This window comes from Caenorhabditis briggsae (genome assembly GCF_000004555.2).
Source record: "Caenorhabditis briggsae complete genome, chrV, whole genome shotgun sequence".
Classification (NCBI taxonomy): Eukaryota; Metazoa; Nematoda; class Chromadorea; order Rhabditida; family Rhabditidae; genus Caenorhabditis; species Caenorhabditis briggsae.
The window spans coordinates 3374425-3392801 of NC_013488.2; the positions used below are offsets into that span (position 1 = coordinate 3374425).

At 39.9% G+C, this 18377-nt stretch overlaps 5 protein-coding genes across 5 annotated transcripts in view; 3 read left to right on the forward strand and 2 right to left on the reverse strand.

The window, feature by feature from the left end:
- Positions 1–3142, forward strand: part of CBG10475 — a gene marked incomplete at both ends in the record, with an annotated part of 5404 nt that extends 2262 nt beyond the window's left edge. The window contains 5 exons of the mRNA XM_002635769.1: positions 1048–1133; positions 2061–2143; positions 2260–2652; positions 2696–2866; positions 2915–3142. Coding sequence (XP_002635815.1) covers positions 1048–1133; positions 2061–2143; positions 2260–2652; positions 2696–2866; positions 2915–3142 — 961 coding nt within the window. The remainder of the gene's footprint in view (positions 1–1047; positions 1134–2060; positions 2144–2259; positions 2653–2695; positions 2867–2914) is intronic.
- Positions 3143–5448: 2306 nt separating this feature from the next.
- CBG10474 lies at positions 5449–8953 on the reverse strand (the record flags this gene model as incomplete). Its single annotated transcript, XM_002635768.1, has 11 exons — positions 5449–5529; positions 5579–5670; positions 5715–5813; positions 6033–6875; positions 6920–7161; positions 7484–7697; positions 7745–8180; positions 8326–8398; positions 8448–8528; positions 8709–8847; positions 8905–8953. The coding sequence occupies 11 exons, from the start codon at positions 8951–8953 to the stop codon at positions 5449–5451; spliced, it is 2349 nt and encodes a 782-aa protein (XP_002635814.1).
- Positions 8954–9537: 584 nt separating this feature from the next.
- On the forward strand, positions 9538–11595 carry CBG10473 (the record flags this gene model as incomplete). Its single annotated transcript, XM_002635767.2, has 5 exons — positions 9538–9586; positions 9644–9930; positions 9977–10071; positions 10624–11279; positions 11327–11595. 5 exons carry the CDS (start codon positions 9538–9540, stop codon positions 11593–11595), a joined length of 1356 nt encoding a protein of 451 aa, XP_002635813.2.
- Positions 11596–11711: 116 nt separating this feature from the next.
- On the reverse strand, positions 11712–15468 carry CBG10472 (the record flags this gene model as incomplete). Its single annotated transcript, XM_045236795.1, has 11 exons — positions 11712–12036; positions 12093–12441; positions 13687–13822; positions 13868–13987; positions 14033–14148; positions 14192–14323; positions 14367–14593; positions 14653–14785; positions 14830–14939; positions 14985–15094; positions 15433–15468. 11 exons carry the CDS (start codon positions 15466–15468, stop codon positions 11712–11714), a joined length of 1794 nt encoding a protein of 597 aa, XP_045094292.1.
- A 1060-nt stretch (positions 15469–16528) lies between these two features.
- The window catches only part of CBG10471, a gene marked incomplete at both ends in the record, with an annotated part of 2523 nt that continues 674 nt past the window's right edge, over positions 16529–18377 (forward strand). The window contains 5 exons of the mRNA XM_002635765.2: positions 16529–16582; positions 16623–16737; positions 16779–17148; positions 17196–17244; positions 17292–17654. Of these exons, the coding sequence (XP_002635811.2) occupies positions 16529–16582; positions 16623–16737; positions 16779–17148; positions 17196–17244; positions 17292–17654 (951 nt within the window). The remainder of the gene's footprint in view (positions 16583–16622; positions 16738–16778; positions 17149–17195; positions 17245–17291; positions 17655–18377) is intronic.

An 18377-nucleotide genomic window follows, 5' to 3' on the forward strand; every position in this document is an offset into this window, starting at 1 on the left:
GGCCCGGCGGGCCTGTCATTCCGCAAGTTCTGAAAATTTCAAAAAACACATAAGGGTGATTTTTTTATGTGATTTTTTTCGATTAAAAAATTTTTTTCGAGTTTTAAAAAATTTTTTTTGATCAAACAGACAAACAATCCAAAAAGCACAAAAAAATATAGAAAATTGTATTGAGAGCTCAAAATTCGGTCAAAATGACAAATTTTTGCTACCGGGTCTTCCGGGCTGGGCCCGGGCCGGGCCCGGAATTTTACAAGTATTGTAACCTTTTTGTCTGTCAGGAAAGGCTGTCAGAAACAGCCGCGGCCGGCTATATCCACGGCTTGGCCGTCATTAAAATATTTTTCAAATATTTTTTAGTTTTTAAAAGATGAAAATATGTACTGTTAGTTACATTTCGATCTTTCTTTTCCTATTTTTCATCTTCTCACAAATCTGCCAATTTTTCAAATACCGTATTTCCTCTAATAGAAGCCCATGGGCGTCTATTAGAGAAAATATGGTGATTAAAAAATTCAGAATTTTTGAAACTGGAATTTTAGAACTTGAAAACTTCTCAACTTCTGATCTACAGAATTCCTGAATTTTGAATTTTGAAATTCTGGAATCTCAGAATTTCATAAATTCCGAATTTTGGAGTTTAGAAATGCAGAATGAATACTTTGGATTAAAAAAACCTCGAAGGTCAGAATTCTTAACTTCCGAATTGCCAAATTTCTGATTTTTGAACAAAATTTTTTTGAAAATTAATCATTAAAAATAGAAGCCCACCCTCTAATTGAAGCCTACCTCTAATAGAAGCCCACCCGGAGAGGGAAGTTGAAAAATAGAAGCCCATGGGCTTCTATTAGAGGAAATACGGTAATTTCCCTCGGCCCCGCACGGCCGCGCTGTCAATTTAACAGAAGAGGCCGGCCGGCTGTCATTTCCGACAGCCTTGCTGTCAGGTGTTATTCGAAGCGATCGAAAGATTGACAAGGTTATAGTTGAGAAAATTTTTTTTTGAATAGTACAAACTTCGCTTTTTTCTCAAAAAATCATTTTCAGTTCAGTTTCTTCTAAATGCATCATTCGGAAAATCCGGCTCTTTTTCTGCATTCTTCTGACAAAGAACCGGTTCAATGTGTACCAAAGTATGATTTTGATGAATCTGTCCTTCTTCGTACATTCACACCCATCATAACATTGATTTTAGCGGTTTTCAGCAATTCAATATTGTCAAATTATACATCATATTGTAGATTTCGTTGTTCTACAGTTTACTTCTTTGATTGGAATGGAAATTCCAAGTTCGAGGACAGTTATGGGCCGGCGAATAGTTATGGGCCGGCAAATAGTTAGGATATTTCAATCAAGCGAATTATAACACTCAAGTTTCTCTCATTTCCATTTTCAACCTTCTGAACTATTTGCTAGAATTATCTCTACCATTTTTGTTAGTTTTGAATAACTGCAGACCTAAAAAGATAGTTTTCGTTGGTATACTAAGGAGATCATATAGGGTCTCTATTATAAGAGGCCTTCATTGGGTAACTATTATATCAACTATTATACTGTATGTAGTTTTTTCATGTCAAGAACTTTCTTTCACCGTTCGAGTTTGATTATTTGATTACTTCAATTGTAACCCGTTATTGAATATCCCCATGTCCTTCTCGATAAGTGATTTATACTTACATAATAGAATCTTGCAAACCATGTGGTTGTGTTTACAGATAATTATAACTTTTTTTGTCCGTCAAGTGCTATTCTAAGAGCTCAAAAAACCAAAGTTTACGAAAAATGCCAAAATTTTGCCATTCGCTATATTTTCTTATAAACATAGAATTAACGCCCACAAACTCAGTGAGAGTTTGTGAGAGTAGTACACTCTTAGCTTCTTTCTCAAAACATTATTTCACTTTGAGTTTCTAACTGAATGTATTATTCTGAAAATTCGTTTCTTTTCCCACCAGATCCTCAAGGCCAAGAATCCGTTCAATGTGGACGAGAATTTGATCCATATGAATGCGCAACCACTTTCGAATCTAATCTGAACTATTTTTCACTCCCAATTGTAGGTCAAAATTTGATTTGTTTAGTGAATTTTGTTTTCCAAATTTTGGCAATATGGATGGTTTGTACAAAGAAGAAGTTCCAACAGGTGAGGGCTTCAGACTCTTGGAATTTCTTAATTTCCAAATCTCTGGCTACCAGACTCACAGCCTATTATAATATGACAATCTAGGAATGCCAGAATCCCGACGATTATTTTTCCAGGGATCCTTCTTTTTCCTTCTTATCACTCTTGCATTATCAATCCTTTTTCGTACTCTCATCTTTATCATAACATTTATGTTTGCTGCTTTCTCTGATCCTGATATTTCATCCTATTCAATTCCAACAACTATCTCATTATATGTGGACGCTACCAGTGCCAATTTTTCAATGGTCCTTATCTTTTTCATAGCTCTTAACAGATGTCTAGTCATTGTGAAAACTTCATGGAGTGAAGCGATTTTTGAAGGAAAACGAGTCATTATTCCTGTTATAATCAGTTCCATCTTATCAGTTATAGGAGCTTTTGTGTCTATTCGGACTTCAAAAATCACAAGAAGATATCAGTTTGATATGGGCTTCATTGATTTCGGAGAGCCCAATGGGTTTAGAAAGGTAAGTAAATTTTTCTAAAAATTATCTCAAGTTCAAATTTCAGTTAATCACCCGTCTCTTCTACATGTTTCCCTTGTCATCTGCAATTTGTTATCTGAAAATTTTTTGGCATCTCAAGAAGAACAAGAAAAAACTTTTGGCTCATAACAATTCAAAGAATAAAGGACAGCAAAATGTATTCATTCAAATTTTGATCACCGTGTTTTTCTATGGGGTATTTCAAAAGTTCTGGAACCTCAAATGTTATCTTCACCTTTTACAGATAATGTCTGCGATCTCAGAATACTTGGGATATGTGGACCAAGCTGGTTTTGACATCCAACTGACCCTCATTTCAATATTCAACCTTCTAAACTATTTGCCAGAATTATGCTTACCATTTTTATTGGTGTTGAATAATTGTAAACCGAAAAAGAAAGCTACTGTTGTTGTAGCGGTTAGCCAAAGCAACAGTATAATTAGAAGATCAGATATGATCTCCATCAAATGATTTTTTGATCTTTTGGAATAAAATGAACCATATATAGTTAATTGCCTATTCTTTGTTTGTCTATCAGCTTAAATGTTACCCAAAAAGTTCAAAAACCAACCAGATTAAAATTGAGCATTACGATGGAAAAGTGCAATTTCTAGAAATTTCGGCTCTATCTGATTTCAGCGGTCCCTAGAGAAAAAAACGGTCCGGAGTGAAGTTTGCGTTTCGGACCCAGGGACCTCTTCTCAGGAGCCCAGAGAAGGGAGGACTGATTTGTCCCTCCACTTTCCTCTTCCTTTCTAGAATTTCTTCTGAGGTCAATGGGACGTCAAGGGTCGTAGATTTTTTGGCGAAAAATTTAATTTCTTGAACACTGTTTTCATCCAAGGTTATTTTCATCACGTTTAAATAACTATTGACTTATCACTTTTAAAATGTGTGAAACTCCTTAAAAAGATCCTTCGACCTTAATTATCTCGTTTTCTGTTTGAGTTATTAAAACGTGTTCAATTGATGAAATGTTGCTGATTTCAAAACATAAATTTTTGCTCCTGAAAGTTTTTTGATATCTTTCACGAGAACTAAGATATATTGACTCAAAGGTAGCCACTATTATTAGGTTGTTCGGAAAGTCCTTTCCACTTTTGATATGTTGTTTTCAAACTTCGTTTTCTTGAAGGGGATAAAAGCGAGGAAGTTGTCGTTTTATGAGTATGTTGGTGGGGTCTGATAGTGTCTACACCCCAACGGAGATCATTCTCCTCTTTTCGTACAATGAGATATGCCCACCGTTTTCGCCTCTAATAATTTCCATTTTTGGACTACCATTTTATTTGTATTTCTATCTGACCTCAGATCAAATGAAATCAATCACCAATTTGTGGGGGTTAATAACGAAGATGCACCCTTTCGAACAAACTTCACAACCTGGATTCATCAATTTGAAAAATGAAAATTCTCGTTGGACGAAAATCCCCCTCCAAAAAAGCATACGGGCCAGACATGAGCCAGACATACCCGGAATAAGGAGAAGGCCAGACATACCCGGAATAAGGAATAAGGAATAAGGAATTCCGCTCATGTCTGATACGGGCTCAGATTTGGACTCATTAAAAACCGGGATTGAAAGGGACCCGTCTCAAACTGTGCGGGATATATCAAGTACATCAGTGGCAATCCTTTCGTCAAAAAGCCATAAATTGGGAACTCTCGGCAAAGTAAAAAAAGTGGGAAGATATGGATCACACCTTTTCGCTCAAAGCAACTTTGTTTCATTTGTGGGCACCTGTTTGAATCTTCTCATCCTGTGTTGCACACATGAATTTTGAAGTTAAATCATTACTAGTGGCGATAAATGGGTAATGTATGGTTACTATAAACAACAATCCAAGTGGGTTAACAAAGGCACTCAACCACCAGACGTCCCGAAACGTGAAATTATCGTTAAAAATGGGATGTTTTCGGCATGGATGTCTACCAAGGAGTGGAGTATTGGGAGCTGTCAGATAATGGTGTCACTTTTATGACCGATGCCTATTTTTGTCAGGTGACATAACTCATACTCCATGTGGATCTCCATTGGAGAGAAACACAAATGTTTATTTTCAAAATCGAAATTCGCAACCTCATGCGGGAAGGAGAACGGAGACCGATCTCACTGGATATGGCTAAACGGTTCTGTCTTATCTACAGTATAGTCCTAACCTTGTACTGTCTGACTACCCTCTATTCAGCCATTTCTACCGACATCTTGATTGAAAAAAATTCACTTCAAAGCATGATGTCAAAAATGGGTTGACCTGATTTTCAATGCGCTGTGACCGGAGTTCTGGAAGGAAGGCATTCACAATTTGGTGGGACGTTGACAGATAGTCACTGATAACAATGGTCATTATCTTCAATTTATCTGACATCGTTTTGACCTTTTTTATATCGAATGAATCTGACGCTAAAAATGGAAAGGACTTTCCGAACAACCTAATATTACGCAAAAGCCCATGAATGAGCCAATTTTGAGACAATTCTGAAGAGCTTTTTGAACGAAATCCATTAACTTTGGATCTCCTGAAGTCCGAAACGCAAACTTCGCTCCGGACCGTTGTTTTCTCCCGGGACCGTATTTTTCCCTGCGGACCGTTATTTTTTTAGGGGCCGCTGAAAACAGATAGAGTAGAAATCTCTTATAGACCGATTTGATTGAAAGTGTATTAAACTAATATTTATGTGTCAGCCGGCCACAAGTTCATTTTTCAAGATCTCAAGTTTACAGACAATTCGAAAAAAAAAATTTTTGTGCAATATATGGATCAGCAACTTTTAGATCAATCTTTCTTCTCCATGTTCCTCGGATCCGCTGACTCGGTCATTTCCTTCAACCAGTACGTGTTCATCACACCTTTCCCCTAAAGAGCCCAATTTTCATATTTCCGAAGCTGAAAAAATATAGGATACCTTCACAATAACCTCTCCACGTGGCTCTGTGGTGAAGCCACCAAGTCTCATCAGCATCTCATTGGCTTCTTGGGAGATGTGAATTTGTCCGGCTGGAAATACAAGTCTCCTAGTCTCTTCTAGATAAAGTTCTTACGTTTAGAATTGCTTTCCATCCTGCTAGCCGTGTTCACAGCGTCTCCGAATAGGCAGTACCGGGGCATGGTAAGGCCAACGACTCCAGCTACCACGGATCCTAAAATATGGAAGTTTAGAACGAAGAATACTGCTAACTATTAGGCTTCCATTTTGTCGGGAAATTTAGCCCGCCGACCAGCCGCCTACCAAGACGACCCAGCCGACTGACAGCCGACCGAAAGCCGCACGAACTGGGTCAGCTCGGTCCAATATGGAAGCTTTAAATACTGATCCGCTGAACTATGTGGTTGCCAAGCGAGAGCGCCACAATACTCACCACAATGAAATCCAACTCTTATATTAATCTTCTCTCCTGGCAAATGTGGAACCTTGTACCCAGCGATGGATTTCACAAAACACAGCGACATGCTCGCAATATTTCTCGTATGCTCATTTCCATTCCACCTTGGGACACCAGAAGCAACAAAGTATCCATCTCCAATAGTCTCCACTTTATACACATCGTGTTGTTCAATGATTCCATCGAATATTGTGTACAATCCATTTAGCAGGTTTATGACTTGCAATGGGGTGCATTTACCAGCTAGGGTGGTAAAACTGACGACGTCTGAGAAGAAGAGAGTTACCAGATCAAAAGTCTCGGGTTCCACGGTCTGCCCGATTTTAAGCTTATCCGCTACTTGCTTCGGAAGCATTCGGTATAGTAATACATCACTTTTCTTCTTTTCCTCTACCAACTCTTTCATTCTCTCTGCTACCTCGTCTTCCAACGTGGATGCGTAGGATTCTAGCACATTGAAGACGTGATCCATTAGATTATCATTTCGATTTGTGTTCATACTTCTTAGTTGAGAGCCAACTTGTTTGATATCCGGACGTTCGGATGGGCGTTCCGTCCAGCAATCTCTGACTAGATGCAGCAATGCCGGATTAATCTCCAATGACTCGTCGTGTTCTAAATTTGGTCGTGGTGATTGCAGGCCTCCCTTTTTCAACTTGTACACAATCTCTTCTGGATCCTCCTTTCTGTTTTCCAAACCAAACACGGAACTTCTTGTTATCAGCTCTGCACTGATGATTCCCAAACTATATATATCTCCTTCACGGGACCCTAGAAGATCGTCGTTTCTTAAAAGTTCGGGGGCAGTCCATAGACGGTCTGAAGTTTGAAATTTCTCACCAAGAACGGAAACATTCGCCCACCTGTCTTCGTGAGCTGGTCATGGGTTCTAAACCAACTCAACCCAAAATCTGTTATCTTCAATTGCCACCGATCATTCAGAAGGCAACACTTTGAAGTTAGCATTCCATGACACCCATGGGAAGACTCATGAATCCATGTTAAGCCATTCACAATATCCTTCATCAGGGAATATATAAAGAATCCATCCATTTGAAGGCTAGCCTTGGCGATGACATCAGCTAACGATCCTCTGGCACAGAATCTCCAAACCGATAAAAGTTGTGGAGCATCTAGAGAGATTCCAATGAACTTGTTTAAGTTTGAATGATCGATTAGTCGCATCTGAATTGACTTTTTTCTTTTGAAAATTTAGCTCATGCCACTGAGAATCGATTTAAGGATTTCAGTTTGAGTCAAAAAGTTTACAATGCTGTTCAAATCGAAAAGTAAAATGTTGAACTAAACGAGTGACTAATCGAAGAAAAGTTTGAATATTCGGTTTATTAGTTAGGCATAAAATCACAAAGAATTAGTTTAGAGGGGACTTGTAGTTGAGACATGCTGTGGTTTTATCGACTACGTACATGGATGGGTTCGCGTAGACACTCGCAATGCATTTCTGACGATTAATTTCGTTTTGAGCAACAAAGCTGGCTGGATAGTAGGCTGGATCATCATAGTAGATGAGTCCTGCAAAATTGGCAGGAACACAATCACATGGAGCATTTTTCCAACTAGAAGACCAATCGATTTGATAGCTGAGATTGTGTTGAATCCTATCCAATGAAACTTGCATATCTGAGAAAAAACAATCATTCGATTTTCATTTTCATGAAGTCTCTCACTTTTGCATGAAAGAGTTAGTTGTTCTCCAGTTGGGACGTTGAAGTATCCGTAGAACAATTTGAATGCCTTGATTCTTCTGGATTCTCCTGCGCTTCCTGGGTTCTGTGGATCTTCTCCTCCGCACTCATTGTTAATGATCAGAGATGTTGGTCCAAAGATTGGCCCCGTGTATCCAGCTGCTCTATTCTCGGCTCCACTGTTCCAGTTACCCATGACAATGTCATGCATAGCAGGCTTCGGTGGTTGTGGAGTCATATAAAACCAAAGCGATGCTATCATAGCAAGTGGTGGATTCATTTCAGTCATCAACAGATTCGGTTCATTCAACAAATCCACAGTGATGTACACCGATTTCAGCCATTCTCGGAATTGACCATAATTGTAGTTATGAGATTTGAATGGCACTACGACCGAAATAACATCCTTTGTATGGCGCTGCAGGGTTGCCAGTTGTCTTTTTCGAGCAAGGATAAAAATAGGAAATCAGAGGGGAATCTGTGCAATATTGGCCGGCTGAAGAACATGAGTTTCCATCGGCTGGAGTGTATCCAGTAGTTTTTGGATCCAAAAACCTGCTTACTGGTCCACCTTCGAACCAATTGAAAGAACCTCCGCGATAGAAGCAATTCGAAGCATCTTCCTGGGAAAGTGTGCTATAAAATACTACAGCTTAAAAAACTGACAAAGAAATTCACAACTTACTCGTAAAGCGCAATGTTGTTCTTTCCAGTTTCTTGGATCGCATGGGCAAAGAAAGCTGTCAAGTGTCTCAGCTGTATACTCCTAAAATTAATTTTCTTTTTCCGAGTAAAAATCTGTTTTACCGTATTACTCGAAGTTCCAAACTCAGGGAAGTATCTGGAGGCGATCTTGAATGCCTCATAAGAATATGGTCAACAGCTGGATGGCCCCCAACCGAGATTTGCAAACGGAAACAGATCATCAAATATTTCTTTTGTGAACCAAGACTCTAGTTGTGATGCAGGCTTATTGTTGGGATCAGCTGGTGGAGGGCATGAGGCTGGAGGTCCGTTCCCGAATTTGAACGGTTTGGGACACGATCCCGCATTTCCATAACCGATTGCAGTTACAAATGGATTGTCTGAAAATCGAAGTATTTTTTTGCTAATGATTTCAAACGAAGTCTAAAAAATTTTACGTGCTAAGAAGACAGCTACTGTCAGAAGGACAGTCTTGGTGCCAGTCATCATAACGATCATGGTTCAAACGGCTCACGGTGCTCCTTTTAAACTTTTTGCACTCCACGAAAATATTATTCCTAACGTACCCCATTCTCTTCAACAAAAACGGTAAAATTTGATTATGAGGTCAGGAACGTGATGTTTTCGTATAATACATGTTTAGTACATATCAAAAAAGTATGAAGCTTTTAAAAAATCACAACGCATCTGTGCGTACTCTATTCTCTTTATCAAAAACGGAGATACCGGTTATGACGTCAGCATTCTTCATTCCCAGACTCTTCGTACTAATGTAAACAATGCAAAAATTTTTGGACATGTACTAATAACAAAGTATAGTATCGCAGTGTTGACCGTAGTACAAAGAATGAGTAGCGTGAGAATGAAGAGTGCTTGTTTCGATGAGTTGTGATTTTTTAAAAGCTCGATAATTTTTGAGCATGTACTAATAACATAGTATAAAGCGACAACATCACGTTTCCGACTCGGTATCACCGTAAAGATAATGGAGTACATTGGGAATAATATTTTTGTGGAGTGCGAAGAGTTTAAAAGGAACGCCATGTGCCGTTTGAAACATGGTCGTTATCATGACTAACATCAACACTGTCCTCCTGACAGTAGCTGTCTTCTTAGCACGTAAGATTTCTTTAGACGTCGTTTGAAATCATTAGCAAAAAATACTTCGATTTCCAGACAATCCATTTGTAACTGCAATCGGTTATGGATATGCGGGATCGTGTCCCAAACCTTTCAAATTCGGGAACGGACCTCCAGCCTCATGCCCTCCACCAGCTGATCCCAACAATAAGCCTGCATCACAACTAGAATCTTGGTTCACAAAGGAAATGTTTGATGATCTGTTTCCATTTGCAAATCTCGGATGGGGACCAAATAGCTGTTGGCCATATTCTTATGAGGCTTTCAAGATCGCTGCCAGATATTTCCCGGAGTTTGGAACTTCGATTAATGTGAATAACACGGTAAGGCAGAGTTTCATCCAGTAATACGTTTAAGAATTCTTTTTAGAAGTATACAGCTGATCAGAACATGAGACGAGACTTGGCCGCTTTCTTTGCCCACGCGATCCAAGAAACTGGAGAGAATAACAATGCTCTTTACAAGTATGTTTTAAAGGGGGACTCCGAGCAAAAATTTTTGTTGTATTAAAATGTGTTAAAACTTATCTTTTTTCCTAATATTATTGTGAAAACATTCAAAAGAAATTCGAAATCCCCGAAAAACGCTGTTGAGAATGAAAAAATTTCAAAAAAGGTGCCGCCGAGGGACGAGGATTTGAATTCCCGCGCAGTGAGAAAACTAGGCCACGGCGCCTGATAGCATTATTTTCAAGTGGCCGACAGTGTTTTTTAACGTTTTTTACCTGTCGGAAATAAAAGCGAAAAAACTCCGGAAAAATTGTCCGTTAAGAAAGTCGCGCCGCTCACGTGGCCTAGTTTTCTCACTGAAAATCCTCGTCCCTCGGCGGCACCTTTTTTTTGAATTTTTTTACTTTTCAACGGCGTTTTTTGGGGATTTCGGATTTTTTTCGAATTTTTTCGCAATAATATTCTGAAAAAAGATGAATTTTTACACATTTTGATGCAATGAAAAAATTGACCGGAGTCCCCCTTTAAACATCCTTATCTGTTCATTTTATCAGTTTTCTTTTATAGGACACTCTCTGAGGAAGAAGCTTCGAATTGCTTCTATCGCGGAGGTTTCTTCAATTGGTTTGAAGGTGGTCCAATAAGCCGTTACTTGGATCCAACAACTCCTGGATACACTCCAGCCGATGGAAACTCATGTTCATCTGCCGGTCAATATTGCACAGATTCCCCTCTGATTTCTTATTTTTATCCTTGCTCGAAAAAGACAACTGGCAACCCTGCAGCGCCATACAAAGGATGTTATTTCGGTCGTGGTGCCATTCAAATCTCTTACAACTACAATTACGGTCAATTTCAAGAATGGCTGAAATCGGTGAACATCAATGTGGATTTGTTGAATGAACCGAATCTGTTGATGACTGAAATGAATCCACCACTTGCTATGATGGCATCGCTTTGGTTTTATATGACTCCACAACCACCGAAGCCTGCTATGCATGACATTGTCATGGGTAATTGGAACAGTGGAGCCGAGAATAGAGCAGCTGGATACACGGGGCCAATCTTTGGACCAACATCTCTGATCATTAACAATGAGTGCGGAGGAGAAGATCCACAGAACCCAGGAGGCGCAGGAGAATCCAGAAGAATCAAGGCATTCAAATGGTTTTGTGGATACTTCAACGTCCCAACTGGAGAACAACTAACTCTTTCATGCAAAAGTGAGAGTTTTCAGGAAAATGAAAATCGAATGATTATTCTTTCTCAGATATGCCAGTTTCATTGGATAGGATTCAACACAATCTCAGCTATCAAATCGATTGGTCTTCTAGTTGGAAAAATGCTCCATGTGATTGTGTTCCTGCCAGTTATGCAGGACTCATCTACTACTATGACCCAAAATACTACCCAGCCCGTTTCGTTGATCAAAACGAGATGAATCGTAAGAAATGCATTGCGAGTGTCTACGCGAATCCATCCATGTACGGAGTCGATAAAACCACAGCATGTCTCAACTATAAGTCCCCTCTAAACTAACTCTTTTTGAATTTATGTCTAACTAATAAAGCGAACATTCAAACATTTCTTTGATTAGTCCCTTGTCGAGTTCAAGAGTTTAATTTCCGCATTGAACAGAAATTCAAAGTTTCCACCTAGTTATGACCCGTGGTTTTTTTTTCAAACAACCTCACCTGTCTCATATTCGCACACATTTTTGAATCAAAAATCGGTCTGATACTATATTTCTTCGCCGCCACCCTCTCCAATTCCACATCAATTTGCAATTGAAAAAACGTATAATTCCTGGTTTCGCCAACCTCAGAAAGTGTAGACGATCGTGTAGAGGATACCGTACTCGGTACACTACTAATACTCCGCATACTATGCTCTCCTCGATTCTTCCTCGTTATAGCTTGCATGGACTTGAAAGGAATTTGCCATAAAGCATTTTGTCGCTCCACTTCTTGCTGTTTCGCGCTGCAAGGTTTCAAGAAATAGTGTTAAGTTTTAAAAATATACATTAGCTCACTCACTAGCAAAGATAAACAAACGCTAGAACAGCACCAAGTATCGTGAAGATTATAAGACCGATCGCTGTGATAAACCATCCGATATTTTCGAAAAACACATTGGCTGGACATTTGGACCCGGTGTACCCGCAAACTGGTTCATCCAACGGGCGGATTCCTTTCCTATGACTCCAAACTGCAGTGGCTTCGTTTGTATAGAGCTTGCTGACTTCTGCGGATTGTTCATCTACATCTATGGTCATAATTACAGAACCGGTGTTATTCTGGGCCAACGTGAGAACGTATAGGGTTGGACTGCGTCCTCCAGTATTGTCAATACTGATTTTTCCAGCGATTCCTGGAATGCAAATGTCTGAACATGAGGTCGAGAATGAGCCTGGTCGGACTACGGTATCCTCATACTTGTAATCCGGGCCTTTCCCGGGCCTTGACAGGCCTTGCCATTGTTTCTTTCAGAATCATTATTTTTAGACCAACTAATGCGGATATGATATAGCTTGACGAGTACTACAAAACGATATTATTTGAAAAACTGTATCTTGTTTTCGAACAAAGTTACAAACAAAAAAAAAAGCGAAAAAAGAAGGCCCGGCTCGTCACGTCCGAAAAAAGCCACTTTATGGTCTGTAACTTAGTTTGCAGACGAGATACAAAATCCCGCATAATATTATTTAGTAGTACTCGTCAAGTTCTATTATACCCAATTTAGATGGTCTAAAATTTTGATTCTGAAAGAAACTATGGCAGGGCCCGCGAAGACCCGGCAAAGGCCCGGATTCCAAGTATGGGTATCCTTGTTAACGTTTTTGCCGAGCGATTTTTTCATGGTCACTGGCTTAGAATTTGGCACATTATATGCTATCGAAGTCCGTAAAAGGCGTTTAGCAAGCGGTAGCTCGCTGGTGCGTCACTGGCGGTTCACCGGTAGCCGAAGAGCAAAAAAAAAAAGCCGGTAGCCGAAGAACACATTTTCGTGTAACTCGGTATTAATTTGGAATTTCTGTTCAAATCAAAAACAAAAAGGAAGTACTTATTTAGATCTACAAAATGATACTAAATTCAATTAGGTTTGTATAACCGAGTATTAAATCAGAGGACCTGAAAGCGCTATTCCGGTCGATTTTGCTGATCCGGCTGTTTTCTTGGGTTTGGTTCGAAACTGTGCATTTCAATAAAATTGAATTGTATATCATCCTGTAGATTTTGTTAAAGGAGGCGAGACAGCCAAAATTTCGGGGGACAGTTCGGGGGACGAAATCGCGCCGCGCTTATGTAGACCATCGGCCGTCAGGCGCCTTCGCGCCCCCGTAGCTTAGCCGGTAGCGGCGCTGTACCCCTGAGCTGCCTGTCATGAGTTCAACCCCTCATAGGGGTTCTCTATGCAAAATATCAGGAAAACTTTTTTTTTGGTGTCTGGCCTCCTTTAAGTTCCACATTTCAGTTTTTGATTAGCACCAAAATTCAAAGTTTGAGCTAAGCTATGGGGGTCGAAAAGTTTCCGTGCGCTGCTTGGTTGACGGGGACCAGCTAGTGACCCGCCGGAGACCCGCCATTGATCCGACATTTCCGACAGGAATGAGAAACAGTTCAAACTAACCCTGAAAAGTCCCAACTAGATATTTCGGAAATTCAGTGCCATTTCTGTACTGCTTGGGATCCTCTTGTAAAATTTTTTCCATTGCCAATCCATACAGATATACGGCGTCGTGTAGTTGTCCGGCATACGTTGCGGTCTAAATGAAACATGGCAAGTACACGGCAAAGACAAACTAGCCTACCTGTTGATACTCCGGTGCCGAACAGGCATCTGTGCAGTTATAGGGGCTCTGTCGCATCCTTTGAATCACCTCTTCCTCAAATTGTGAATAGTTTGCGCCCACACCTCCTTGGCCTTGCATCTAAAAATAAATGTTCATACTTATCGTATAGCTTCATTACATTACATCTACAATGAAAATAGATCTCTGAAATCCAATGAGGGCTTCTTGATCACTGGGTTGAGGTCCCTTCCCAGGCTCTTCCCAAGGGTATCGAACAGTTCCACCGGGCTGCGGAACCACTGAAATTAGTTTTTCAGTTAAAAGTCTATTTAAATTCGCTACCGTATCCTTTGGACCTCAACGAGGGAAAGATATAGACATATTCATCGGAAACGAATCCATTTCTCGCTGCTACCAACATCCATCGTCGATGCAGACCTCGAGAGTTTCCCTCATGGAAGCAAGGAACGATTACTGTAATTTTTCAGTTGAAGGCGCTACAGTAATCCTCACACACTTCTTCCTCTAGTAGATGCATCTTTCAACACTGCCAACATTCCCGCTTCCGAGTGATCCGTAATCTGTACAGTGTACGACATCACAATATCCTGGTAGTAGGCAATCATGTCTTGAAAATCGTCTCTCATTGTTTCACACTTCTCATCATCGCCTTCCAAGGAGTAGGCGTATACAAATTGGTCCCATCCGTATTCTAGCATGACTTCACGGAATGCAACGGCGAGACTGAAAATGAAATGTGTTGAGAATTCCAACATGGAATTTTTGATTCTAAAACTCCAAACCTTCTAGATCCAATCGACATGATTCCAGCAGTTGGGTACCTTGTAGCATCATCGAGTGCCGCTGATGACGTAATGCCCCAAGCGATAACAGGTCTATTGTAGAAATATGCCAGACTGAAAACCGGGACGGCGGCTGGAAAAGTTGAAGTTGACAACATTAAAAATGAGGACTCTTACGAATATTAGTTGTCGGCCCAATTAACACATCCACGTTATGGTTAGCGAATAGTTTGACTGCCATTCCAGCGGCCACGTTCTCTTCACATTGGTCGAATAAGATTGTAAAACTGCAAAAATTGTAATTTTTGATTAATTTCATCGTTTTGGTTCACTTGAAATCATATCCAACCAATCGATTTTCCCTCTTCAATCTGTCTATAGCAATACTGGCCGCGCTGGCTGAGGTACGGTAGTTCACATAGGCACTACTACCCTCCACATCCTGAAAAGTCCAACTTTTTTGTTTTGTAGATCAAATTACCGTAAGACCTGTAATAGAAGGGCTCCCTAACTTTTAACTTTGAACCAATTTTTCTTGTTTCCTGTTGTCAATTGATAAATTGCTTATCATAATATTAAACGTTGGTGTCTTTCATAAAAATTCAGATAATTTATCTCAAACTTTACTGTGTGTGGGGCCCTTCTATTACAGGTTTTCGGCATTACTTTTGGCAGTACATCACAGTGTAAAAATCCAAGATGAAATATGTTTCCAGGCGGTTGACCAAAAACCTGAAAATCCCAAAAAAAACTTTTTTCCAGAAAATGATTTAACTAAACCTGAAGGACTAGAAATATTATGAGAAGTGGGTTCATTGGTCGTACAAAGACAAAAAATGAGTGGGCCATAACACGGATTCCATTTTATATAGAACACTCGGTGTTTTTTACTATTATTAATTTTTCCTGGTATGCTTACTTTTTTTGTTTTTCAACATCTTCTAGGTTGTCTTCTAATCCCGCCAAGCTGATTTTAGGGCTTCGTCTTGATGAATAATTCATGTTTTGAGCGTTCTAGACAAATAAAATACGATTTTAGGCAATTCAAGAAATAGGAGTGGGTCCGGAACATTGCAGGAAATCTGGATTGTAACGTTTGGTTGCGAAATGTCCGGTTCTGAAATTTCAATTAGGTCACCGAGTATTGAATCAGAGGACCTGAAAGCGCTATTCCGGTCGATTTTGCTGATCCGGCTGTTTTCTTGGGTTGGGTTCAAAACTGTGCATTTCAATAAAATTGAATTGTATATCATTCTGTAGATTTTGTTAAGTTCCACATTTCAGTTTTTGATTAGCACCAAAATTCAAAGTTTGAGCTAAGCTATGGGGGTCGAAAAGTTTCCGTGCGCTGCTTGGTTGACGGTGGTCTACTAGTGACCCACCGGAGACCCGCCATTGATCCGACCCTTCCGACAAAAACGAGAAACAGTTCAAACTAACCCTGAAAAGTCCCAACTAGATATTTCGGAAATTCAGTGCCATTCCTGTACTGCTTGGGATCCTCTTGCAAGTACTCCGGTACAGCATCTGTACAATTATAGGGGATCTGTCGCATACTTTGAATCACCTCTTCCTCAAATTGTGTGTAGTTTGGACCCACACCTCCTTGTCCTTGAAGCTGAAAATAATCCGTATCCATCGTATAGCTTCGCAGGAAATCTGGATTGTAACGTTTGGTTTCGAAATGTCCGGTTCTGAAACGTCTAGTTTTTTTTCTCTCGGTTCTCAAAGTTTGACCTACATCCATTGAAATGTCGTATTCATTGTGTTCTTCTAAAACCCACACAAAACAGAAATTTGCATATCAACAGATTACAAAAATTTTCATTTTTCAATTTTTTTTTCGAATTTCAAGTTTCTCCATTTTCCTTCAAACATGTGGTCGAACTTGATATTTTTGACTATCATTTTTGGGACATTTGAGTCATCGGTAAGATAAATATACTGCCAAATTTGAAGTTCTTTTTTAGACTGCCCAATCATTTCCAGTGCCAACTATCAAGATTTACAACTTTGCGAGTTCCGATGACTCTTCCAGACTATTCTACACCCTCTTATCGGAAATTTCGGTTCTTGAGGATTACGGTAGGCTTATTTGCAAATTTCAACCCCTTTTTTTTTTAAAGACCCTTCCGAGTACCCAGTACCCAAGGACCTGGGTATCGCAATGATAGGCGAATTTCCCACAAACTGTAGCTGTCCGGATCTCAGTAAAATTCACTCTGTCACCAATCAATTCGGACAGCTCAAATTCGAAAGAGCTGAAAATGTGACCCCCGATATGGTCGACCATGGCTTGGCTGGCTTTTTGGCTCCCTTTCCCGGCTATTGTGGAAGTGACCAAATCGAGGTCATCGAGTTTTATTCTCCAGCGCTGAAAACTTTCCGCTACGACACCTCCAACAATATCCAGTCGTATTTGACCGACTACAAATTTCTGTTCCGTCCTGTTCGTGTTCTAGGATACGCCTATTATTCATCCCCAAATGTTTGGTTGTAAGTTTCAAATTTGCTCTACTGAGAATAATAAAAATGATTCACAGAAGTGGAACCCCTCCATACATCAAGCAAGGAGTGCAAAGCCAGTTTTATGTGAGCCGCTATCCCCAAAACTTGATTCCTGATCCCAAAATTTCCAGAAAACCATCTCCGTGAAATTCGAAATGGTCCGAGTGCTCAAAAAAGGGAACCAATATTCCTATGCAATCAATCAGGACATTATAAAAAACCTGACCGAATCTGGATGGAGTCTCACTGGTGAAACTCGTCCAGGACCTGTTAGCTCTCAAAACGAGCTAGAGAAAATCAGGGAGATTTGTGGAGCAGACTCCCTGCAGAAATGTCGGGACACTTTCGATGCCAGTTCCGGGCTTTATAGACCAATCAATTTGGATACTATGGAGATGGGAAGCCGGGAGGATAAGGGAGATTGTGGATACTTTTTGACTAGCACTTCCAATTGCTTCAGTCAAGCACAAGCAATATATTCCTATGATGTAAATGTGAGTTTTTTTTTCGAATTCCGCGTAGCTCAGAGGTGTGGCAATTTGTTATATTTCACCTACAAGTTCAACTTCCCGAGAGGTGATTGCTAATAATGGGCTCTGTCCTTATCAAAGGGCTCGCTGCCACATCATCAACTTCTACCTAAATTAACTCGGTTCCTGTCGAAGACACCAGAAAGTGATCAACTAACAAAATGATAATCATAATATCACAATCAATTTGTTAGTTGACCACTTTTCATTATCTTTGACAGGAATTGAGAGACAACGGGTCAAGGTGGAGGGTACACTTCTACTTTGGAAGGTGTTCGCAGCATGGTTTTTTGAAGGAGGGGAGAGATGAGATTTTTCGTAATTTTTAAAGCTCAGCTTGCAGCACCGTAGCTCACTAGGGAAGGTTGTGAACTTAGGTTGGAGTTTCGAGTCGAGACCTATATCATTCGAAAGCTGAGGACACGTCCTTTCCGAATCTGATTTTTGTTTTTGCTGCGGCTTAAATAGGTTTCAAATTTACGTCAAAAAACGCTGAACATTTCTTTACCTCGGGATTTTCTACTGATTTCTTCAATTAAAATGGGAATTTCGGAACACTAAATACTTAAATACAATTGAAACAATAAAAAATGTCGATTGGATGGCTCAGTGGTCTAATTTTTAAACCTATTTTTCTCGAAACTGGTAGGTCCGCAGCAAAAACGACAAACAGATTCGGAAAGGACG